The 25,534-nt window shown below is 43.1% G+C and overlaps 1 protein-coding gene across 1 annotated transcript; it reads right to left on the bottom strand.

The window, feature by feature from the left end:
* Window positions 1–4,756: 4,756 nt before the first annotated feature.
* LOC146438121 (transmembrane protease serine 11D-like) lies at window positions 4,757–23,811 on the bottom strand. Its single transcript, XM_085058442.1, has 10 exons — window positions 23,700–23,811; window positions 15,708–15,825; window positions 14,378–14,493; window positions 13,883–13,950; window positions 12,178–12,341; window positions 11,171–11,209; window positions 9,915–10,095; window positions 9,423–9,688; window positions 8,416–8,558; window positions 4,757–8,005 (listed from the first exon to the last, which is right to left on the bottom strand). Exons 1-10 carry the CDS (start codon window positions 23,790–23,792, stop codon window positions 7,844–7,846), a joined length of 1,350 nt encoding a protein of 449 aa, XP_084914568.1. The 5' UTR covers window positions 23,793–23,811; the 3' UTR covers window positions 4,757–7,843.
* Window positions 23,812–25,534: the final 1,723 nt, after the last annotated feature.

Raw genomic sequence — 25,534 nt, 5'->3', positions numbered from 1 at the left:
CCCAAAGTTATCCATTCACAGGCTTTTCAATACAATTGTAGGAACATCTGGGCAGACCATTTTGAGGACCGTGGGAAAAGCTGATCACTGCGGAAGAGCACCTGCTGTTTCTCTAACATTGATTTCTTAATTTGCTTTTATCAAATCAATTGGATTTTCTGGCTTCTCCAAGCTCTCTGTAGAAAGGGCATTGTTGCAGTTGCCTACCTTACCTGGGGCTTAACTGACTGAGTACACAGGTACCTGTCAAGCACTAATATCCTCCCAGGGCTGTACCTTCCATTCCCCACCACCCACCCTGTTATTTTCTTTTTCAAAATTAGTAAAACTCAAAAAAGATTCTGCACAAAGGATTCCCTGCTCCACCCAGAAACACACACACCCCCCCACAGGAACTCAAGCACTTGATGGAGTGATGGAGATTGATTACAAACCAATTCAATGCAGGAGTCAAGAAAATACCTTAGAACTCCTTGTTGGTTTCTTTTCCTCTTTTTTCTGCTGAGAAAAACTGGCCTTTTAACTGTTTGCCCTATGAAATGAGGAGAATTTTCCCCGATTTGTGCAGAAATCCAGTGGCAAACTCTAACCACCTGTATCAAGTAAAAAACATATTACAGGAGAAGTAGGTATTAGCAAACAGCTAGATTTTGAGACCAAAGTTACCTGAAATCTTGACTCCTGAGAAAAGAATGAAAAGCATTCATTAGAATCGCAAAGGTTCTCAGGAAGAAGTGCCAGAGAAAAGGAATTGGACAACAGATGAATGAGCTTTGGTAGCTTTCAGATCACACTAGGACAGACTATTCCTATTGTTACTCCAGAGTACAAATAACAAAGCTATTCCTAAAAAATTATTTCATTTTCTTATAATCAAGAATATTTTGCAATCTGCGTAATAAAACTTTATGTAGGTTGCTTTGTTTGCAAATTAATTAACCATTAAAAATAACTGTCCTGCAAACCAGTGCAAAATAAGGAAATACACTTCCCTTTGTTGGATGATGCAAAATCAATTTACACATACCTGTCCCCCAGGAACAATGGTATAGATGGACCAAGAAAAGACAATAATTAATGAATAATTTTCCTCACAATAAATTATCAAATTGCAAAGTGCTAGGTATTAGGGTGTCATTCAGTAAGCTAGGCAATTAGCAAACTTTTTTGGTTAATACTAGGGAAGCAGTACGGAAACCAGCTGTCAAAGCGTGGGGTGGAAATCCAAGAATGTGGGTGCACAGGATTTTGTGAATGAAAGTGCAAAAAGATGTAATGACCATTCTCCCTGTTTAACGCTGCAAAGTCAGCCCAGCCGGTCAGACAGACTGCTTGCCTAAGAATGGTAATAACAGACTACTTGGGTTTGTGTTTGCATACTTACACGGGCTCACGGCTCTAGAGATAAAGAACACCTTTGGAGAAGACCACTGGCCTGTCCTGTAGCAATAACTTCTTCAGAATTTACAAGCAAAGATGTTTTGCATAATTGTCTACCCACTACTCAAGCCAGGCCATGAATTTCAGACCAAAGACAGAGGTCAGTCATTACTTTTAAACTGAGAAGTGAGTGTTCCTGTCAGCAATATTTAACAGAACTGACAGAAGCTCTGTTAAACAGCCTGAATGTTAAAGAGCCTGAATTAATTAGAGCTGCTCTGAGAGGGGATTTGATAAGATGACCTCTGTACATCCCTCCCAAGCAAAATTACTCTGTGATTCTGTGAGCATCTGGTAAGATCAAACAGGTACACTGTGATGAAATCCTTCCCTTGGACAAATCCACTCCTTTTTCCATCAGCATACCTGGACAGCTCAGTTATGGCTTCAGGCCTATCCCTTCTGAAAAACAGAGACATCTTGCATTTGGCCTTCAAAATTCAGCAGAAGCTCTAAATGAACTGCATTCATCTACACTTTTTAACCTCAGATGTGGACATGCTACACAACTTAACTGTTTTGATAGAAAAAGATCATGCTTTCCTTTGCTACACAAAATGCCAGCCATGGTTTTTAATAACTGATGGCAGTTAATAACTGATAAGTAGAAAAAAAAAAGCAGAAAACCCATTAAAAGGATAGAATTATTCTCCAGAGCCAATGTAAGGGCTGGGAGAGAAGCCACATCCTTTATCTTGAGCCTTGAAAAGTCACTTGGGGCAAGATTTTATTACATGCCCATGCAAATTTGAGATACTGAACGCGTGGAGACTCTTGGATGCTACAGCAATGGCCTCAAGCTCTGAAGTATGCTAGCTCCTGCCCTGGCTGGTTTCCAAACAGTCCCTCTTTCCAGGCCCTTGTAACAGAAACTGCTACACCCGTCTGAGCTGCAGCCAGGGAAGCCAGCCCAGAATACCAGCAACGCCCTTTGACAACAGAAGTCCCCCACTGCCAGAGCCATTAACAAAGAACTCATAGCCCGTTGCCTGGTTTGAGCCAAAAAGGTGGCACACGTGTGCTGGTCCTCTGCAGCTGCTCAGAGAGAGCTGCTGCTTGGTGCAGTGAAACAAGCCAGCCTGAATTTTCTTCTGTCAGGCTAACAACCCACTCTATATCCAGTGCATGAAACCTCTCCTCCACATCAAGGCACACAGCATCTCCAAAGAGACAGGAGATCTTCACATGGCTTAGACTAGGCCTATAGGGAAACAGAGCACTGTACAAATAAATCTTTTACAAGCACAGCTCCAATTTAAGAAAAAAGAGCAGCATTGTTTCACACATCTAAAGTGCTAGAGGGACTTACTGGGAGAACTTAGCACTCTGCAGAAGGCAGCACATGCAAAGCAAGGCTTTTCCTACATCTCTACATTTCAAAAATAGGTAGCTTTGATTTGATTTCATATTATTTCTTAGCAGCTAAGTTGCCTGTGGAAGCTAAACAGAGTCTGAGATGCTTTCTGCCACAGCTGTTACCAGTTCCAGTTTATTCTGCAGCAGCATGCGAGACTCTACATGGGACTCTTGTCAGTGGGTGCCTGATTTATCAAACACTGCATTAGCCTTCAAGGCTTCATAGACTAAATTAGACCTAATGAAAACCATGTCCAAGACCTCCATCCTGCAGCTCTTTTGGCTCTGGCTGTCCTTTCAGCTGTAGTTCAGGAGATTAGTCACTGATAGAAACATGCAGAGTATCAAATAAGGGTCCCACTTGGTTCACTGCCTGCCTGTGAGATTTTCTGGCTGAGCTCTCTCTTGGGTAAGCTGCTTTCCAGCTAGGTGGCACAGAATGGATTGTTTTCCCTTCCATGCCCAGCTGTTTCCATTGATTATGTAAAGGAAACAGTGTTAGGCAAGTTTGGGACAGCAGCACTGTTACAGAATCTAAGAGTCAAGCATGAAAATGACTTGGTGTCAGGCTTCTTTAGGCTGGCTTCCAGAGCACCCAGCTGTCACAGGCACAGCTGGGGACAGTCAGCTCACCTGACACAGTGTCTACCACTTAGCCAGGCCACGTGCCTTTCCCTGAAGCTGCTAAGGCACTTGCGGAGAACAGAATCACAGAGTAGCTGAGGCAGAAAGGGAGCTCTGGGGCTGGTCTAGCCCAATACCTCTGCTCAAAATAAGTGTAGCTGGATGAGAGTGCTAAGGATCACATCCAGTTGTGTTTTGCGCATCTCCAAGGATGGCGACTCCATAACTTCTCCTGACAATCTGGTTCAAAGTTCAAGCACTCTCACAGTAAAATTTTTTCTTACATTTTCACCATGCTCTAGCATGGAGACATTATTACCTAGCACAGTCCCTCCATCTAGTCTGTCCACTGGGGAAGGAATGTTGCCATCAACAGCCCCCTTTGGTATGCAGGTCATGTGCTGGCCTGGAGAACACTGCCAGACTGAGTCACAGCTCCAAAGGCTGCAGGTGATCCCAAGAGCCTGGTGAAGGTCAGAGATGTGTGACAATTGCTGTTTGTTTGTATTGATTTACAAAGAATGATCTCTGGTTTAAATAGGCTCTGGATGCCAGGCTAATGGCAAATCCTTCCTCAAGTAACAAACAGCCCAGTGGCACAGCTGGAAGATGGAAAGCACAGGTGCTGAGGGAACAAACACCACACAGCAAGAACGCTGACAAGCTCAGAAAATTGATCCATGATGCCAAAAATACCTGACCATGTGCATTTCCAGTCTACTTTCCACAGCACATAGTTCTGGCTTTGTTGTTGCAGATAAGCAGACAAAACCTGCTCAGCCCTTGCTTTCAGAGCCATTGCCTACTGTATTTAACATACTTAGAGGGGAGCATTTGATGCCAGCTTTCTGATGGGAGAAGCCTGAAACTCACCCTCTGCTGCAGATGCTGATGCTTTAAAGCTGAACAGCTGCAGCCTCCCCAGATTTTGCTACCAAATGGTGTAGCATCTCTGCATCTCCAAGGCAGCAGGGACACAGTGCCTTGTCCTCCAGCTCCTCTCTACTGAGTTGAGGCAGAGCACCACCAGCAGCCAAGAGCTTAAGGCTCTTGTACAATACGATTCACCCTCTAGTGGATGACACAGGACCTGTTTACCTGCACGTAAATTTGGGTAACCGCTGGCCAGGTGGGTAAATTCTGTCCTAGTCTGGATGACATTTTGCTCATCTAACAGCTTCTAAGAATTGAAAAAGCAAGATGATTAGGACTACATAAAAGCCAGAACATAAATCCATGGTATAGGATCAGTGTAACATGTTTTAAAACAGAGGTGTCTCCAACTTACAGTTGCTTATTGTGATGCAAGAAATTAGTAAGTACATGAAACAGAAGGTAAATTTAACAGATTTTATTTAATTTAAATATAAATTACATTCCTGCGTGTCATGCATTATTGTATGTTTAGATACCTCCCGTTCTGCCTTGAGTGAAGATGTTAATTCCACCAAAAACACAGATGAGAGAAATTGCAGCTTGTGGCTTCACAAACAGGTGAAAACGCAGCTTAAAATAAATACAAGTCTGCTAGACCACCTTAAAGCAAATAAAAAGTTTTGGCTTCAGATTCCCTTAATTTTCCTCATGAAAAGCCAGTCAAGGATGACATCAGTGCAGTTTTGCCACAAGTAAGGGATTCAGGCCCATCACATCCAGCCACACCAGCACTCCCTTGGATGAAGTTTGTTCTTTCAAATGTTCTCCTTGATAGTCACCATTTATACTGCTTTGCATCAACAAGAGGCCTCAGAGCATGTAAACTACATTGCTTCCAGAAGAAACTAGAACAGAAATTTCCAGATGATATAAGAAAAAATTCCACAAAATAGTCCAAAATAAAGGCTTCCAAAACATACACCATGTAGATGCCAGGTCTTCTTCATCCCACTCCTCCTGGCTGCACTGTGCTGGTACTCACCATTAAGGTGACTCAGGTATTGTATCTCTACAAGTAGATGCTCAGCACTGGCAGCTTCTTAAACAAATGACAAGTTGAGTTTTTCAGTCTTGTGTGCACCACTTTGAAGAATGAGGTTTACTCCAGCCCTTGATACAGAGTGAAATGCTTAAGGCTTTCTGATATTGTACCTAAAATAAGCCAAACTGTAAAGTTCACAGATTCAAAATACATTTTTTGGACATCTACTTCTCTGTTTTGGGGAATTGGTGAGAAAGTTGGTATTTGCAGCCCTAAAAATGTTAAGTGTGCAAGTTAGAATGAAATCCAGCAGGATGGGGAAACCATTATGCCCTTTGAAAATCCAAGTCTAAAGTGCTTTGAGAAATGGAAATCCATACTATCTTGTAATGATGCTTTTCTTCATAAATATAAATTTTTTTCACCCTCCTGGTAAGACAACTGCTATGACAAAGAAAAAAAAATTGTCATATATCAGTTCTAAGCTTTCTCTAACAAGCAATATACTTCAAAGTCATGGTCTGCTGAAGAGGCTAAAATGAAATTTGTTGGGCTCAGACCTATGGAAACAGTCTGACAGTTTTTATTCATTATGTAGAAATTAAGCCACCAAGTTTTGTTTCTGAAGCTCACAACTTTCCACAAGAAAAGTTCCCTGAGAAAAAAAATTAAGCACCATGTATACACAAGTATAGAAGACACAACAGTTGCAGACCTTCTCTGCGCATCCAAATATTTCAGTACCTCCAGTGAGGCTCTAGAAAAGCATGGTTCTCTGTACTGACAAACAGTCAGATCACAGGATATGTTATCAAAATGATTCTGTTATCACTGCTCTGGCGGGATCACTGGTCTATTTGGTAGCACTGGCAGCAAGCTGCACAGTCCAGAGGGAATCCCTGAACTGCCATTGACTGCCAGCTGACTGGTGCTGAACTGGAGCAACACTCTGATCCTAAGACTGTAATCACTGAGGGTCTGTTTCCCCCAGCCCTTCTAACTAAGAGCATGCTGAAAGCCTGCTGTTCGCCTTTTCTAGCTTGGCATAAGGTTCTTGCTTGCTTGCCGTGCTGGACTAGCTCCGAGTCTTGGCAGTGTGGCCAGTATCCCCTCTGCTTAGTTCTTTCTCTTCTGACCACAGAGGGAGAAGGGAGCAGTTGAATGCTCCATTATCCAGCAATTAAGTCCACAGCACTTGCTGTTGTCAGGATCAGGATCCACATGAAGTTTTGGAAAGCTTGCAGACACACCAAGTAGAGCATCCTCACCAGGAACAGGTGTGTTCTGCTGCTGACTTGTAGAAAGCATTTGATATCTACCTGGCTGACAGAAACATGGGCTCCTGAAAACATGAAGTCTCAGAGAGAATATGAGGTTTGTGTGGTTGAGATCAAATGAGTTAGCTACAGTCTGGCAATGCAACACAGGCAATTCTTACTTCCTGTGAGAGAGATCGGTACATAAGATTTCTGGGCCTGTTAGAAGTTCTGTCCTGCTCTGAAGGAGATGGGCATTTCCACAGTAACACAAAAGCTTTTCTTTTTTTTTTACAGGATACAGCTAAAGATGCACATATAAAATTATAAAGACTTGAGAAGAGCATTCACAAGAATAAAAAATTTGAGAAGTATTTTTTGACAATGGTCATATCGTCCATCCTGCACAAAAAGCAAAGGACTTTTATTCAGAAAAATACACTCTGGAAAGTTAAAAATGGAAATAAATTCAGCTAAATATTCTGCTATGACAACAGACTGGTATGAACATACAGTGGTTTTTGGTCTAAAGTCCAGCAATCATTCCCATAGCAAATGCTGTAGTAGAGGCTGTTTATATGAAGCAATGAGTGGGCCTATGTTCACTTCTTCTAAGGAGGTGGACACAAACTGGTGTTTTCCATTCATTTCTTTTTCAGGCTAGGAAAAGTTTTCTATTCACTTAAGTAACAGTCCAATGTGATATTAGGAACCAGGACTTCTCTAAGCCATCTTCCATTCTTCATTATGGTACACTCCCTGGAATGATGCAGGAGAAAGCTCAAGAATTCAGAAGTACAGCAGCCTCAGAGTCAGGTTTGTAGCCTGTCTATGGATAGATAGAGCCTTGTGAGCACACAGGAAATGGGTGGGACAGGTTTCTGTTATGGCTTGTCTTGGATGCTGGTCAGATGATTGTTTGGGCTCAAACACTTTGCTTGGGTGTAAAACTTGGGGCCAAGACATGTGGCCATGAAGAAAAAAGGGTCACTATATTGCATACAGATGAAGGCAGTTGTCCTCTGACAGACTACTTCCTGAACAAACAACTGTCACATGGATCAAGTCCATTCCTGTCTGGCTGTAGGCCAAACCAATGTCAAGTCCAATTTCAAGACTGCTCCAAGCATACAGGTACTTTATACATGACCACAAGCTAAGCCAGCAGCTGCTTAGAGGGTGACCACGGAGCAGGATGTGTCACAGGAGTAGCTGTACACAGCCCACAAAACTTAACCTGTTCCAGGTTTCAGATGCCCGTTTTGGAGTGGATCCAGTTTCGATAGTAAGTCACTCGTGTGTACACTCCTGGTTTATTTTGCTTGCCACATTCATCTCCCCAGCTCACTATTCCCACAAGATACCAGATTCCTCTGGAATTCGCATGCACCAGTGGCCCACCAGAATCACCCTAAGGAGAAAAATGTCAACAGGCAGAAAAATGTAAACAGTGTTCACCTCACTAATTAAGCAGGTCCCAAATTGCTCTGTTACAACTGACAGGTATTTTTCTCTGGATATCAGCTATAATTCAAGTTTCACACAGTTTACTGACAAGACAGAGGCTCACAGCCTGTGTATAATTCAGTCTCTCCCAGTCCACACCTTCACATCTGCATTGTCTCACTGGTACATTGTATATAAACCTCATGCAAACTGAAATGCAGACTTCAGCCCATGAGCCGTGAAGTTCTTCATTTGTATCTATCAAGATACTGAAACTCATAAACTTAAGGTTGCCCAAAGTACATTTTATTTCTAGAAAACATCACCTTCCACCCCACCTATTTCCTTTTTACTACTACCTATCAAGAGACTTACCTGGCAAGCATCCACCTGCCCCTCCAAGTATCCAGCACACAACATTCCAGGTGTTATTGCTCCACCATACACTTCTGCCCTATTGCAAATCTCAGTACTTATAATTCTCACTTCTGCTTGTCGAAGCTGATTAACACTATAGCCTAGAAGGAGAAGTAGCATTAGAATTAGTAGACAGGATAGGCAACATAAAAATATCAAAGATTAGGAGTAGCCAAATTTTCCTGCCACTTTTCTGCCATCACAGGCAATTAAAGGAGCTACCTAGACAACGTCTCAGGAATAAGAAAGCTCCCCCCACTGCCAAAGTCCTTCACTTGTTCCCAGAAATAACTCTTATCCATCATTCATCATCACCAGATTCTCTTTAGCATAATGGACAAATGGATTTTTGTACATATTTCAGTGTTGAATTCAACTGTAGGCTACAGGATATGTCCTTGCTATAATTGAAAAGAGCCATTTGGTTAACTGCAGCATAGCTTTGGACAATCACTACACATCCCAAGGGTCTCCCATGAAACATAACCTATACAGTTCAGTGGATCTCACAAGCAGATTTATAGACCCATCATCTCTAACTTCAATGGCATGGACTAATGTGAAAGAAGCTCACTCAAATCACTGGATGAGGCCTCATTTATGACCAAAGAGAGAACAACTGATGAAAATTGTCATGGTGCATCTATGACAAATCTGAATAGCAAAAGAACTCACATCAGAGCTAAACCCAGAGGGACTGGAGAACAGAATGTATTCAACTAGCACTGTGCATGCAGCAACTAGGAGAAGCTGCTCTTAAATCCTGTAAGACTAACCTTAAGGGTCTTCCCCCCATATCCAATCCACTGACCAAGCCAGAAAAAAAAGCAGCAAACTAAGTCCAAACATGCACCTATCAAACACCAAGTCTAAGGAGCTCAAAATAAACAAAAAACCCCATAAAACTAACATCAGTCATCTCAGACACAGGTGTGACAGGGCACAGGGAGGCACGAGACACTCACCATCATTCTCCAAAGCTCCCCAGCCAGTGACATAACAGGAAGCATTGTTTGGGAAAATATGAGATGCTTCAGGAAGGCAGACACTGTGCACATCACTTGTGAACTCAATAGCAGAGGCAAGTTGCACAACAGCCACATCATATTCATGATTAAGGAGAAAGTCACTGTAACTTTCGTGAACAATAATTCTTCGGACAAGTTTTCTCTGTTTTGGAGGCCTCAGCAGAATTCCAAAGCTGGCAGTCCACCTCCGAGCATCTCTAACTCTGTAAGATATTTGAGGTTATGCCACAGCCACACAAGAAAAGGTCCCTAAGGGAGCTTAGCTCTCTGTTTAAGCATTAAAAAACAATGTGGCCAGGTTTGCCTAAGGAAAAGAGAAGTGTCAAACTTCATTATCTTTGAGCAGATACAGATATCAGGGGGTCACAAAAAGTCAGAGCACCCAAGAGTCCTCAGGACTATAGGATCAGAGAGGTGCTGATGACTTACCCTCTAAAGCAGTGGGCTGCAGTCACCAGCCAGGTGTTGCTGATAATTGACGCACCACAGCGGTGGGTCCCATCAAGCTGAATACTCGCCTGCCATGGCCATTCTCCCTCCCGTGCACGCTGCCCACCAGTTATTCTCTCCACTCCTGTGAAGGAGAATGCCTGTCTTCGTATTCCACAGCCTGTCAAACAAAAGGCAGCTCTGCTTTAGCTGATTGAAGGCTCTCATGGCTGCAGGCACAGGCATAACAGGGCAGGAGTCTCTGTCAAGAGACAGCCTTCACCTAAAGCAGGGAAACCAAGTGCCATGGTCACAAGTGCCTCAGCATAGAGGCAGGGTAAACAAAGAAGTTTGATAAAAGACTCAGTACTTTTTCATTAAGCCAGTTCTCAGGCACACAAGCCCATATGTACTCCCATAGGGCCTAAAGGCTGTGTGTCTGAGACACTGAAAGAAGGGGTTTTGTCAGGCCACCTCCAGGTTAGCCTTGGCAGCAGCAACAAAAAAATAGTGTCCTCTTCCCAACAATTTACTTACAGCCACTATGCCAACAGCACAGTCATGTATTACCCAGCTGAAAAAAAAGTTAGATTCAAACCAGTTAATTCTCAGAGGCCATTTGAAGATGGAAAGCTAACATGCAGTCTTCAAGACCATGGAGGGGACTGATGGAGTGCCCTGGGAGGGTACTTATGCTGTCTCCCTGTTTCCAGAGGAGCTCTCAGACCTCAAGGGGGAGCACAGAATAGGAGAAGGACTGAGAACCTGTCACTCTCCAGGGCTGTGCCACTGCCTTGCTCTCAGTGTGGACAGCTCTTCTTCTCACACCCTCTGGCCTTTCCTTAAAGTTCAGCTCAAATTTGACAGACATCTATTGCCAAACCTTTCTTCAGGGAGGAGGGGGAAGGACGGAAAATGTTAAGTATTCTGGAAAGAAGGATGGCCCACAGCAAAACTGTTGTCCTTGTGCAAATTTGCTAACAGCATCTCACTACACGCCCCTACTTCCAACAACAAACATTAAAGCAAGTGCTTCCCACCACCAAGCCAGAATGCTTGATTCTACAGAGAGTACAGGGCCAGCAAGACTGCAAGGAAAAGAGCTGAAGTCTTCCTTGGTTCATGCACTGTCTACTGCTCTGCTATCTGCAACAAATTCTTTTTTCAACTTGTATCATAAAAGTATAAGGATTTTGTAAGTACAGAACCTCTAGCACCACATCCCTGGACCTTTACTATAAAGCATTTGTACTTACAGTTGTTTAAAAGGTTATCTCCCTTTTCCTTGTTCAACTCTGGAATGAAAAGCAAGGACCACAGTAAGTTTATCTCATGGGCTACATGATCTAGCCCAGACTTTCTCCCTGTACCCAGAAATGCAAATTAAATGGCTTACACTGCTGCATGGAGTAACAGTACAAGAATTAATTTGCTCTGTTGGAGAAGTTCAGTTAATCCTCTGTTCCTCACTGAAAGTATAAGGCCACAGGATGCATATTTCTTGCCTTAGCTCAGAGCTAACAAAAGCAGTAGATGACTGCAAGTAGGTCCAAGTTCTACATGTACAATGTGCACAGCCACCAGCAAATGCCTACAGGCATTTGTTCAGGTTTAGGGTGGTAAGGTGGTCAAACGACTCTTCACAAATCCTCTGTGCTAGGATTGACTGAAGGCAAACTGCAACATTTCTAATTTCTTTCCTAAAAAAATCCCTCTGTCAGAGTCTGATGGCAATCCACAACATTCATGGGAGAGGATTACTGCACAGGGATCCTCAGGATCCTGTTATGGACTCTTCTTACAGCAATCAGTCAAATAAGCAAAGGAAATGGCACAGGGTAGAGAAGGGAGCCACCTCAGCCTTTCATTTTTTAATAGCTTGAGGACTCTGCATTCCAGTGCCTGGTGATATAGGTTCTTATTCAATTTACTGTGCGTCTTAAAATAGCTTGTGAACCCATGGTGACAAAGTTGGGTCTTTTTTGATAAATTGAGGGGACTATTTCATTCAACACAACTAGGTTACACAGGGAAAGCCTCTGATGCACAGAGAAGAGCTCACACTCATAAATCAGTGCCAATATGTTTTAGTTCTTTTCATGTTCTGTCTTCCTTATGGCAGCCAAATGGACAATTTTGAGAAGGCAAAAAAAGAAAACAAGAATAGCCCATATTTGCATACTAAGGTGAAACTTATTACACTAAGAACAGCAAAGTGTGAGGAACAAATTCCAAGCTGAAAACACAAACCTAAGGCACTTGCCTGTGAGGCCAATGGTAGACTGGTCAACATTCAGGTATGTCGAGGTTGCTTTCAGCCTTCTGAGTAACACACGATTGACTTGACCCCGGGTTGTTGCTTCACTGTCAGCAGAGGGAAATTTAAATACCAGAACAACAGATGCAAGCACTCCACCAGGATCTCGGCTACAAACCAACAAAAACAAATGGTGTCGTTCTCTTTGCCCACTAATGCTCCTGGTTCTGCTTTGCACTGCCTGCCTTCTTTATATGAGACTAGGTCTGGTCTGCACAGATGTCCAGAACAAACAGCATGGCTGTGCTCAAGTAAAGGAAGATGATGATATGTCAGCAGGGAGCAAAAGCTCCTTGCTATGACAATGATCAGAGGGAATTTTCTGGGAACTGTTATAAGCAGTAGAACTGAGAAGCAAAGAAGGGACCACTCCCTTTGGCCTCCATACAGGTCCTAATATGTAGAACACAAATGGCAGGGGCAACAATATAGCTAATTAAAACCCTTCAACAGACATCCAACACATCCAACAGGCCATTCCTGACAGCCAAATTAGGATCCAGTTAAAACAGAACTTGAAAAGGTCTTTTGGCATTTCTTTACATTTAAGTCACTAGTCCATATACTGGCCAGTTAGATCTATTGTGTTTAGATGCAACATTCTCAATAGTTTGAGATCACTTACTGACACTATAAAATATTTGGCCCAATATTTTAAACAGTATAAAGGAAAACCAGCTGAAGCTTTGAGGGAAAGGGAGCAGAGATGCAGCTAAGCTTCTCCCATGCCTAGCTGTACAAATTATCTGAAATGAAAACAAGCTTGGAAGAGATCAACCTAAAAGGTGTAAAGAAGTCACTTGGACTCTAACGCCCAAGCTCTGCAATTTCTGTTGGTGTACACTATGGGAGGCTTGTGGAAGAAACCAGCATCAGAAAACGATGTCTAAGGAAAACAGTTTAGGGAAATTACTCATTCCATCTAGAGACATGTAAAAGCAAAAAATTTTAAAAATGCTGTGAAGAAGGACATTTGTGGGAAGTCCAGCATTTTTTGACATCTAGGGAAAAATATTCCACAGTAGAATTGAGCCTTACAGAAGTACAACTCCAAAAAAAAGTAACATGGAGGAGAGGGAAGCAATGGCTCTTACCACTGAGAGTGATACATAATTACTGCAGAAGAAAGACTTGAATCTCTCACACAGGACCCTCTCCTATATCCATGTCTATGTTCCCTCATCTATATTCATGTATATCACAGTGGAATCATTTATTCCTTCAGACCTTTTCACAGAGGCAGAATAGTCACCTCCTACTGTACATCATGCAGAGGGGCAAACACAAGCTCAAGCTTCCACAGGAAGAAATGAGTGGAAAAAAGAGCTTATTCTGCATCTCTTAAGCTGTTAGCTAGTAGTGAAGATGGGGATCACCCAATAATCCAGATCCTGCATCACAGCCACAAACAACTTATGTACAGGTAATCTGCAGAACCATAAGGCTAAACTTCTCTTCCTTGCTGATCTCTTAAGTTAACTGAGCCCTCAGTGTGGTGAGCACTGAAGAACAGCAACAACCAGACACCAACTTAGTCACCCTGCTGGTGTAGCCCAATTATAAGCAGCCAGGAATGCTCCATATGGTCAACAGGCAGGAAGAAAAGATATTTATCACATCTCTGCTTATTCCTGGCCTTTATATTACTTACCTTAGACTGACAACGTGGGACCTGATGAACCTTTTACTTAAAAAGGACCCCCTGAATATTTCAGATATCTGTTAAAATAAAAGAGTGTGTTAAAAAACACCTGCAGTAAGTACATGCTTTCACAATATAACAGCCTCATGAGCCTCTGAAACACAAGAAAATGCCTTCAGATCTCCACCTCTAGAACAAAGCTCACACTAAATTTCCATCGGAAAATACAGATCCAAAATAAATAGCTGAGTTGGCCAATTTCACTGTCCATTCTGCTCTGTGGTTGCCAGTTCCACTACAGGGCTTCTGGAACAGACAGCGCCTGTGCTTACCATCTGCTTGTATACAGTCAGCTCTGCATCTTTAACCCACAACAGCAAGGTGTGAAAGGTAAGGCCAGACATGTAGGGATGAGGCACAATCACTTCTGACCCTATTTCCAGTCACACAATTGCAGAACTCTTCACCATAGGTCAGGTGTAAACAGAGAAACTTTTAGTTTACCATGGCTTCAATATCTTCGCTTAGGCTCCTGAACTCATCTGTAGTTTGCCTTTCATACTGAGGATTGTAGTCAACATTGGTGATTAGGAAAGATGCATTGTAATATCTGTCTTGATCTACAGAGAAGAAAAAGAAGGAAAGGTGGATGATCATCTTTAGTACAATTCAAAGATGCATGGTATCTCACAGAACATGGCACAAGTCAGGGTCCCAAGCTCTGGCTGCAGTCCTGTCAGCTGTGAAATTAAAGCTTTAGCCGCACTTTGGAATAATGAGTTCTGGACAATCCTGTTGCTCTATGGACCATCTAGGGGTCATTTCTTCTTTGAGGACCATCCCAAGGAGCTCCAAATTACACCCACTACAACATTTCCCTGGGGTCCATCTTCTTGTTGGCCTGAGTGAGCACAGCGCGAGACAAAGGAGCCCCACTATGTCCCTTCCGACTCAGATGCATTCACTTCTCCCTAGCTGCACTCTGGCGTGTCCCTGTTTGCACCTGCTTAGCAGTCAGGGTAAGTTTAAAATGGTTTTCAGGTGAACGGCAGAGAGGGGCCCTGTAACACAGAGCTGGCAAAAAGCAAAACTAAGCTGTAGCTTTGCAGTGCCTCCTTCTGGTGTCCTAGTGCAAACCTCACCAATACTTGGCAAGCTGAGATGGCAACATGATTAACTCCATTCCAGCAGGAAGACATTTCAGAAAACTCATACTGGTATCTCAGAGACTGGGAATGGAATTACTCAACTTCATTCATGAGGCAAGTGACTGTGAATGGAATTAATTGTCTTCAAGTCATGAACCAAGATGTTTGGACCTGGAGATCTCAAAGATCTTTTCCAACTTTATTGATTCTATGATCTGCTACTGAAACTGGGCCCTTGCTAACCAGAGTTGAGTCCTGGGCTCTGAAAAGCCTAAACCTCTGCCCTCTCTCTTTCAAGAATATTCTCAGCTAGAGGTGCCAGGTTGAGTTTCTGCAAAAACCCCGTTTAAGACTAAGCTTACTATGCATAGCCTGAGTATGAGACACACCTCTGGCTTATGCAGAAGCCTGCTATCCTTTGGTCAGTCATAGATACCAGTGGAGGCATCAGGGCAAGTAACAAAAAGAGAGTTAAAACTGAAATACCTGCTTCAAGTAAAACATATTTCAAGTATTCTCACAGGTTTTCAGAACAATTCAGATTGTGAATAGCATTTAGAAAGCTCTCATGTGAGTTTTATATCAGGGGTGAATTGCATACCTAAATCATCAGGCAGTACCACAGTAGTAAGTGAAACACAACAGATTCCTGAAGGCTTATGACAACAAAATAGTGGGGCACTTACCATTGCACAAAAAAAATGTAATCAAGCCAATGATGAGGGCTAAGCCTACTATCACCGACACAGCAATGACAGCAATCTTCCATGGCTCTAGATGCCTTGCTGCCATCTGGATCACTGCCTGTGTTGAAGAAAACAACATGGAGAAATTCAACTCTAGTACAAAGACAATAGTACAATATCTGGCACAGCTTAGCTCAGCTGAAAAACTCCACAGAATGAGGTAGGTTGGGAAGGACCTCTGGACTCCAACGGTCTGACTGTTTAAATTAGGGCCCACTAAAGCAGGTTGCTCCAGGCTTTGTCCAGTCAAATTTTTAGTATCTCCAAGGAGAAAGATAACTCAGTCTTTCAAGGTCTCTGGTCCAGTCACTGTCCATCCTCATGGCAAAATCTTTTCCTTTATATTTAGTCAGAATTTCTTGTGTTCTAACTTGCCTCTGTTGCCTCACATATACCCTAAGAAAAAGTTGTGCAGGTATTGTTATCAGAGACAGTTTCACTTCAAGAAATATTACACAGATTTCAGGTGCAGCTGACTGCCCACACAGGCACTTAAACTGAACATAAATGTAATAATTCATGACTGGTAAAATAACCTCTGCCCCAAGGATACTCTAGGCAACCAGAGATGCCACATAATACAGAGCTTTGGTTATTTTTACTTGGTATGAGTAGAAACATTTATTGAGTCCCTACAGGGTTTGGGACTTATTGCTCCAAAGCCACACATACATTGAAAGAGACCTCATCCTGTCTCCTGCCAGATAATCTAGAGAGAAAGAGGTACTTGTGTGCAAATGTGACATGACAACAAGATCCAGACTGAGTAACTCTCTGAAAGCCAAGAGCAGGCCTGTAAAATGGTTGGGAACTTGAGTCACACATGGACAAAGGCACAGAAGACTTTTGCCTTCACTTGTATCCTCCAGTGCAGCATTAAGCAATGGAACATTAAGAAAACTGCATTTTTGCGCTTGCCTTCAGTAGCTTTATTGTAGGATGATGCAAAACCTTAAGCACAATTATTAAAGATCCCCAGTAATTCCTCAGCACACTATGTGGTAATTGTCAAGCCACATACTGAGTCTCCACAACATGGTCTGCATTAGTACAAGGTATCAGAAAAACACCTCAGATAATCTCTCAGATATGCCAGGAGTGACAAATGCCAGCAGTCAGCCCTGGGGAGGAGGACTGGGCTGGCTTGTCACCATGCTGCTTTACACCCACTGATCCATGTTTGAATTGCTGTGAACCAGATATACTAAATGCTGTTTTCCCCTTGTGAGACCTATGGCACAGCCATTTCTGAGCAAGGCAGGCAGAGAGAAAAACTCTTTACAGGTTTTCTGACTAAAAGGTGGGAAAGAAGCAATTGCAGTGTAAATAGAGTAGGTTACCAGCAGAGGCTCCATCTCACAAAATGAGCTGAGTGGGCAGATGAGCAGTGAAGGCGAGGGTCTGGTTCACAAATCCAAGACCACAAAGGATGGCAAAGTGGTGGGAAAGGGGGATGGTGTTAAACCCTCTGCTCTGATGGGAAGAAAACCTAGTAAAGCCACAAGCGAGAAATGGCAAGCAAAGCAAACAGGAAAAAAACCTAAACCAGAGAGCACTACAGAGAAAAGAGCTGAGAGGTCTGCAGACAGCAAGGGTGTATTCAGCAACTGACAGGGAAATTGGAAGCAACCTAAAGTTTAATCTCACATAAAAGTTTGGTTTTGGCTAGTGAGAGTCCTGTCAGGCATCTTGGTCCATTACTTAAGAAGCGAAGCAAAGCAAATTTTTTACCCACTCAAACAGGTGGCATACCGGAAAAGGAAAGTGAAAACAGAACAGCTTCAGCCAGCACCACAACTGCAGGTGGTCACAAGCAGTTTCTTGGTGTTACCAAAATTCACAGGAGAGGTGATCAGGATCAAGTTTTCTCTTTCAGAGTCACATGCTATGGAGAAACCAAATACCTCTCCTTCTGCTGCTCCTACTTTACTGGGGAAAAGTCCTGCTCTGGCAGTGCATAGCCCAAGTTTTCTCCCCGCTAGCCTGGCTCAGTTTCCTCATGTCAAGGCTGTAGGGCAGTTCATAGGAGTCTGAAAGCCCAGGCCGGCCAAGATTACTTTCTTTGAAAACTGCAGGTTGCAATAGGCACCTAAATAACACCCACTAGGACTCAACTGGCTCAACTGAGGCCTTGAATTCTCACTATGTAGACATTCACTGTATACACTATCCATCAACTCTGATAGTTTAAGAGATTAGGAGATTTGGATTAAAACCAATGGAACTGTTCTGCCTCAGTTTCTTCAATATGCATCAGCCTTCTGTGGAACACTCCCCTACCCATATCACAGCCTTTCCCAGTCCCAGGGAATTGCAGCATAACTCATGGGCAGTCAATTACCACCCTTGAGGGCAAGCCTCTTGGCTAATCAGAACAGCCCACTATGGCAACATGCCTCTGCCCCTCCTTAGCTAGCCACATCTCATGCTTGAAAGATGAAGCTTTTGCATCTCACTCTGCTCTCCTCACTGAAGAGTTTTTGCTTCCAACCTGAGCACCTACCATCCATCTCAATCAGAGTGGTTCCCTGTCATGCAGCTGTCCCCAGTCCAGTGGGCTTCCACCTGAATGGCAATTGGAGCACCATCCCTCCACTTCTCTTGGCACAGAGAACATACAACAGGTCCCTAGCAGCATATGGCTGTGTTTGCAGATATTGAGGCAACTGTACTCTTGGATCATAACCACTGAATTTTGTGAACTCTATCCAGACAGATTTCCTCAAGATATGGCCTCATGCCAAAGCTACAAAGGCTTAAGATTAAAAAAACTGAGCATCTCCTGGCGTGTGAGACTCATGCTCTCACAGGCAGCACTGTCCTTCCAACCATCTGTCTCTGCTTCCTTTTTGTGCAAATACCAGCTCCAGCAACAAACTCTGGCAGCACAGACCCCATTCTCCTCCAACATTTCAGAACTGCTCATTCTCCACAGGTCACACAGACTTGCAAAGGGAAACAGAAACCTTAGGAAGTGCTGTAGTGCTGAGAGAAAGGGAAATATGGAAGATGAGGAATAAAAGTCTACACCACTTCTGATACTGATTTCAGTCAAAATTTTTTTAAGAAAAAAGATTAAAGCATTCATATCATAGAATGGTTTGCGTTGGAAGGGATTATTAAAAACCATCTAGTTCCAACCCCCCTGCCTTGGGCAGGGACACCTTGCACTAGAGGAGGTTGCTCAAAACCCCACCCAACTTGGCCATGAACATTTCCAGCCAGGGATGGGGAGTCCACAACTTTTCTGGGCAACCTGTTCATGTCTCTCATCCTTCAGAGTGAAGAATTTCTTCATAGCATCTTCCAGGAGCCTCCTCTTCTCCAGGCTGAACAGCCAGAATTCTATCAGTCTGTCTTAACACGAAAGCTGTTCCAGCCCTCTGATTATCTTCAAGACCCTTCTCTGGCCTTGCTCCAACAGATCTGTGTCCCTCTAATGCTGGGCTTATCCAGAGCTGGATGAGTACTCCAGTACTCTATAAGAGCAGAGTAGAACCACCTCCCTCAAAACTGCTGGCCACAGCTCTTTTGGTTCAGCCCAGGTCACAGTTGGCTTTCTGGGCTGTGAGTACACCTTACTGGGTCATGTTCAGCGTCTCATCCACCAACACCCCGAGGTGTCAACCAACAACACGTACAGGTAATTAATTTGTTTATAGGATATCCAAATTAAAAGTGGAAATATCCCTTCAAAACCAACACAGTTTCCTCCCTTTATCAGGATGTTTTTGACTTCCATCTTGCTAAGTAGCAGAATAGGAGAAAAATAATCTTTTGCACGAAGACTCATCAACTCCTACAGCATACAATTACAGGTGTCCTTCAACTGTAATGTCTGTGTTCAGGACCCAGCTCAGCAGCCCCCATGTTTTTGGGTTTTTTTAATATTTTATCTCACAACTAGGTATCCCTAGCTCTGCTGAGACAGAGACTAGGATGGTTAGTGAAAGACAGCTCTTGTTCAGGTTATGTCCACTCAATGCATTCATTATACATACACATTACACCTCCAACCAGCTCTCCACTCCCCTAGCCTTTTTTGCTATGGTGCCACAGAGGGTAGGACTGTCATGCTCTACCAGAGTAACCACCTGACAAGGATTCCTGTGCCTGGGACATCCACCTCCATAGTTATATAGTTTAGTGGCAGGTGGATCCCCCTGTTTAGGAATTAGACATGGTCTTCTCTGCACTCTAGTAACCAAGCAAATTCTGCTCCACCCAGCAACACTCACTGGCCAGATAAACACTGATCCTCTGCAGTGCAGATGAAACACTTCAACCACGGATGCACCCTTTCTTTCTTCCTGGGGCAAAGAGACACTGCTCAATAGACAGGTGTTTTCCTCAGAAGACCCCAAATACCACAGCTGTCTGTGTGATGCCATCTGGAGTCTTGCGTTTTGTACAGCCTCACATTTCTTGTTTCCTTATACCACAGGCTTTGACTTTTCTTACTGCCCAAACTCCAATAAGCTGCAAATTAACTCTTAGTAGGGCCGACAGGGGAATTCAGATAACACCAATGCATTCACCCTCTAGCATGAATGAGGTAACTCACAGTCCACAGGAGCAAACCTTAACAAGAGATTGACAGCCAGACTCCACTGGGAGACCCTGAAGGCCAAGTCCTCCCTGCTCTGAAAACCACCTCCTCACGGTCCGTATCTGGCAGCTTTCAGTGTGCAGTGAATTAGTGAGAAGTTTCAAACCCAAGATCCTTTAGTTCAGTACAGACCTGCTTATCTTGGCAATACTATCAGTGAACATTAAACCTCCTCCAGCAATCTGTGTTCTCATTTAAAACATGCGTCATTCCCAAGGGGCCCAAGATAATCCATGGAGACAGCACCATCTCTCCTGTTCATATCACAGCTAATTTGGATTGGGAAGAGCAAACTATTAAATCTCCTAGTTTACACACCTTGGCTCTGAGACAAAGACTGTGATCACTAAAAAGTTATTCCATACTGAAAAAAAAATCCAAATTAATTATTTTGAAATAACAGTTTTCATAGAATTAAGTATTTAAAATACACTAAAGTTGTGTTTAGAGAGAGATACATTAAATAAAGCCTCGATACAAGAAATTTCAATAGTGAAATACAGCAAGAAATAAAGCTACGTTAATAGTTATTGGCACATTATGAAGAAGAGTTATACTGAAATTTTACAGAGCTAAAATTGTCGTGTCTTCCTTGTGGAACCACTGAGAAAGCATGTAGGATTTCAGACTGGATTCCTGATCAGCCCCAAATGAATTCTTTACCTTTGAATTTGCAACATTTACCCAAAAGTAAAAGACAAGCACAATACACAGATGACAGGCTGTTTTTCCTCTCTCTTCCTGTACTGAACTCCCTAAAATGTAACTATATTTGTTCACAATGCAAGTTCAGCTCACACCTCTTCCTGACAGGATTTGATTCACTATATTGAGATTATCCATCTCTCCTGGCTGAATTACTGTGCGCTATCAAAAGCCTCAGCAAAAGCAACACCAGCAAACAGATCAGAAAGCATCTGTTCAGACAAGAAAATGAAGTGTAACTTTATCATGTGGCCCTAGTCACTGAGCTGCTGGATAAGCAGGAAACAGCTACCCTCTTCTGTTTTACAGATCCACCCTTGACATTTTTTGAGTTCTTGTACTAAGTCCTCACAGCACCCCAAACTAGATTTGCTTTTAGATTGATCTAAACCATGTTTTCTAGTACCACCTGTTTACTGAAAGTGCTTTGCCATGCTCCGCATAGAAGAAAACACACAACTTCTATGCGATCTGCTGCTATCTTGCTATAATGCATTTATTATTACATTTTTTTATTATTATACCCCTGCTAGCAGAAGCGTTTTCAGGAGAGCCAGTGACAGAGTTTGGGTGGCACAACTGCTGAGGAGGGTCTCCGCACAGCTACAGCCAAGACCAGCTTTCCCAGTTGATGGAGTCAGGTACATGTCTACAATCATTCTTCCTAGAAATAGGACCTTTCACAAGACAATTGAATAGACTAATCTGCTGGCCTGGTGAGTGTGATTTGAAAATCCAGGCTATGTCGCTGAAGCTATCTACCCTGGCAGGATGGTTGGGAATGGCAGCAACTGAGATATATCTGGCTTAGTCCAGGAGACCTGTAGAAAAAGCACAGGGCCACAAAACAGGACACGCTAATTTCACTCCCACCTTTACCACAAGCAACCACACCAACCTAGTTAGCGCTTCTCCTGTGCACTTGTGGTATACTCAGGACACACACTTCTCAAAGAGTGGGACAACAACCCCTACGACTTTGAGAACTGAAGTAGAAGCAGATAGTGCCTGCCGAAGTACTGCCAGACCCTTTTTGGATGAGGTCAGTTACCTACCTGCCTCAATTACTCAGTGTCGGGTATCTCCTAAAGCATTCTGATACAATGGAAGACTTCCAACCATTGAAGGGATCTGCTGAGGGAAATGAAGTGTGCGTTCTTCTATGCGTCATGCTGAATCAGCTTGATCTCCCCACACCCTTGAACATCCCACAAAAACAGCAGGTGCTGCATGCCACCCCTCTGCAGTCAGATAAAGCATCAGTAATGTATTTGCACTCACTAATTGAGCTCCTCCCCTCAACCGTCCAATTTTACTAAGGTCTTGCTGCTTCCCCTGAGCACATTTCAGCTGGGAAAAGACAACAGCTGAAATACAGCTCTTGTCATTTGCTTCAAGATTCAAGGGCAGCATTCAGTCTTTGGGATGTCTTAACTCAGAGCTTCCCAGCAACTACATTCATGATGTCAAAATGCTGCTCATACAGGCTTCCCTGATTATCCGATCACCTCTGCAAACAGCCCAAAAGGTTTGCTGTTCCTTACTCTCTCATCCATTTTGCACACAACTGTTTGGAAATTGTGAGGTCTTTAATTGTTGGGATAGAGGTAGCCTCCCTTACCCCTACAACAGTCTGTGGGATGTAACTGTAACGCCAAGGGTTAAAATACCTTGGATCAATAATGCGTCTTTCTACAGTTGACTGACACAGCCAGCATCTTGAGAAAGACTCCCATGTTCTGAAACAAGCTTTAGTAGAAGTAGGAGGACTACTCACTATATAAGGACTTACAGTCTGCATGAACACTGAGAGGTCATCTCAGTCTAAAGAAAGTATTAAGTATATAGCCACTGATTGCAATCACTTTAGGCTAAGTTTCTCTAACTTTTACATCATCTTTGCCTCTCAGATTTCCCCTTCCAGCTATGTTGGTCGCAGACAAGTATCTTGTTCTGTTAGTTTGGCAGCCACAGATTATAGCAGTAGATCTCTACTTTCCAGCCTTCAAAAATAGCTCTGCCTGCCTCCCTTTGTTCTTCTTCTTGAAATCTACTCCAAAAGCAAGATACCACACAAGCAGTTATAGTCTCTGTGGGTTTTCAGTTTGATTTTCATTCCAATGCAGGGCTGACGAAATGGTCAGGTGCCAAATTTGGTGTGTTTCCAAGCTGATTCTGCACAGATTAACACTTCACTGGCTGCATACAAAGTCCATGAAAACAAACAAAAGCACAAGAAGCTACTTTGACCAACTGTACTCTGCTCATCCTCTAGTTCAGCAGTTGGGCCTGCAACATATCCTAACCTCTCTAGCACAAATGGTAGCTCAGAGTCAGGCACAGTGAGATGACTCTCACCTGCTCTCCCCATAGGCCACCTTGCTGTAGATGAGCTGAAGAATTCTCAGAAAACAAAAGCATTTTGGGTAAGGAGAAAGGTTGAGATATCAGAAGGATTACCGATGCATGAAAGGCAGATCAAACCACAAGCAAGCTCAGAACTATCGCCATTCTCCCCACACCCTCAGTCAAACATCAAACTGCCCTATAAATCTAGACACAATGTAGCCATGCTGCCCAAAATAACAAGGAGCAAGCCAGAAGCCTGTGACACTCACCTCTGGGTACCACTGAGAGGTTGGCAAGAAGCTCTTCTCCCTGGGAGATGCACCGTCCTGAACGCCACAACACACTGTGCAGCATCTCAGCATAGACTTGAGGCTTTATCTCCTGAATTAAGAAAGAAAGGAGTCATAGGCAAGTCAGAACAAACAAGTCCAGCAAGTCTCAGTGACAGAGGCTTACCCAGTAGCATGATTCCTCTCCTAAAACAATAACAATACACTTCTTTCATCACACCTTTCATCCAGGAATCCCGAAGCCTTTTCAGAGTATTAGCTACACCCTGCAACACCCCAAATCAGAAGAGCCATGAAAATTTTGCAAGGACGCAGAGTTTATTTCCTTCTTTGGTATAATTAAGAACAAATCAGAAATTGTGGGAAGGACCAGTGCAGAAAATTTGCATGTTCAAGAGACAATGTTCAGTCCTAGGCCAGGTATGGAGCTGACAAACTGATGCAGAATCAGTGGTATGTGCCTCTTAACTCCCTTGAACTTCCTTGAAATTGGTCTTTTGACCAGACAAGAATTTGCCCTCCTAACAATGGCTAAACTCAATTTTTCCATTCTTCTTTAGCTCCTTAGACGATAAGTTTAATTGTGGTCACCTAGCTATGCACACATTTCTGTCCTGCAAAAATTCTTCTATGTTATAAACATTTGTGACACAAATATTTTCAGGTTGTCTAAATAAGAAATTCTACTTGTACTAGTGCCAGCAAGTTAGCTGGCATTTAATCAACACAAGCACAAACTCTAACATAAAGTAGCATTTCTCAACCTTTTCTTGGAAGCCCCTCTTTCAATTTTAAATTTTCTCAGTACCACTAAACTTAATAGAAGATGCATGTCACCACATAGCCCTGACACACAGATTTGTTTCAGAAGGAAAATGAGTAAGACAGACCTCAGGATAAGATACATGTGTGGCACATATCTTCTTTGCTTTGCTGCAATAAACTTTCCAACCTCTAGGGACTCTTTTCCTCCACCTTAATGACCTTTGTTTGACCCCTCTGCAGCTGAGCGATCACCAGCTTAGTAACACGCTGATGCAAATACACCTTACATGGCTGGAGCTCTTCCTTCCACCTTACATCAGGTCCATAGCCAAGTAACAGGAAGACTGCCTTTCAGAGAATGCCAGCTTCTTTTGAACGAAGCATGAGATAAAGGTAAGCCTCAGCTTCTCATAATTCGTATTTAGTCAATGTCTCAGCATAATTTGTTACAAAACAAGATGAATACAGTTGTTAATGACACATTTAATGTAATTGCTTTTCAATTCTTTAACTGGAAGCTGCATTGCCATCCCATATAGGAATACCTGAGTCAGTCCAGATGTGCAAGAGAAATGCAATCAGAAGCCTAGCTAGAGGGTGACAATTTCCAGGGTAAAGTATCAAGTGTCACATGATCACCTGACCTGTGTGTAGGTGGTACAAAGACATTCATTCCAGGCACCCCATGATCCTCCAACATTGAGCTCTTCCTTGTGACTTGATTGTGCCATAGGTGGATGTACAACAAAGAGCTCTTATGGCAATCCCTGCGTAGTCTCACCTGCAGGCAGAAAATCTATTGCTGCTCAAAGAAAGAAGATAAACTGAGGATGCTTTTTTAAGGCACTGAAAAGCTCCTCCAGACCTAATTTCATGGCAGGAAGGCACTAAACTGATAAAAATGCAATATTCCTGGTCAATGGTCACCTCTCTTCACTCTGAGTATCTCCTTTTACTGTCAATACCTCCCTGCAGCAGAAAGCCCAGCTAAGAAAAAGGCACAGGCAATAGCCACAAGTGATTCCATTGCTAGGTACCAAACAGGTTTG

This window comes from Lichenostomus cassidix, chromosome 4 (assembly GCF_008360975.1).
Source record: "Lichenostomus cassidix isolate B80296 chromosome 4, HeHo_3.0, whole genome shotgun sequence".
Taxonomy (NCBI): domain Eukaryota; kingdom Metazoa; phylum Chordata; class Aves; order Passeriformes; family Meliphagidae; genus Lichenostomus; species Lichenostomus cassidix.
Note: the sequence above shows the minus strand (reverse complement) of the source record. Positions and strands in the feature narration are given on the sequence as shown.

Coding starts and splice junctions, on each gene's coding strand:
- LOC146438121 (XM_085058442.1), bottom strand. CDS start 23,792: ATGCTGAGATGCTGCACAGTGTGTTGTGGCGTTCAGGACGGTGCATCT. Junction 8,559..9,422: donor GGGAGCTTTGGAGAATGATG/GTGAGTGTCTCG, acceptor TTCTCCTTCTAG/GCTATAGTGTTAATCAGCTT. Junction 8,006..8,415: donor GGCAGGTGGATGCTTGCCAG/GTAAGTCTCTTG, acceptor TTTTCTCCTTAG/GGTGATTCTGGTGGGCCACT.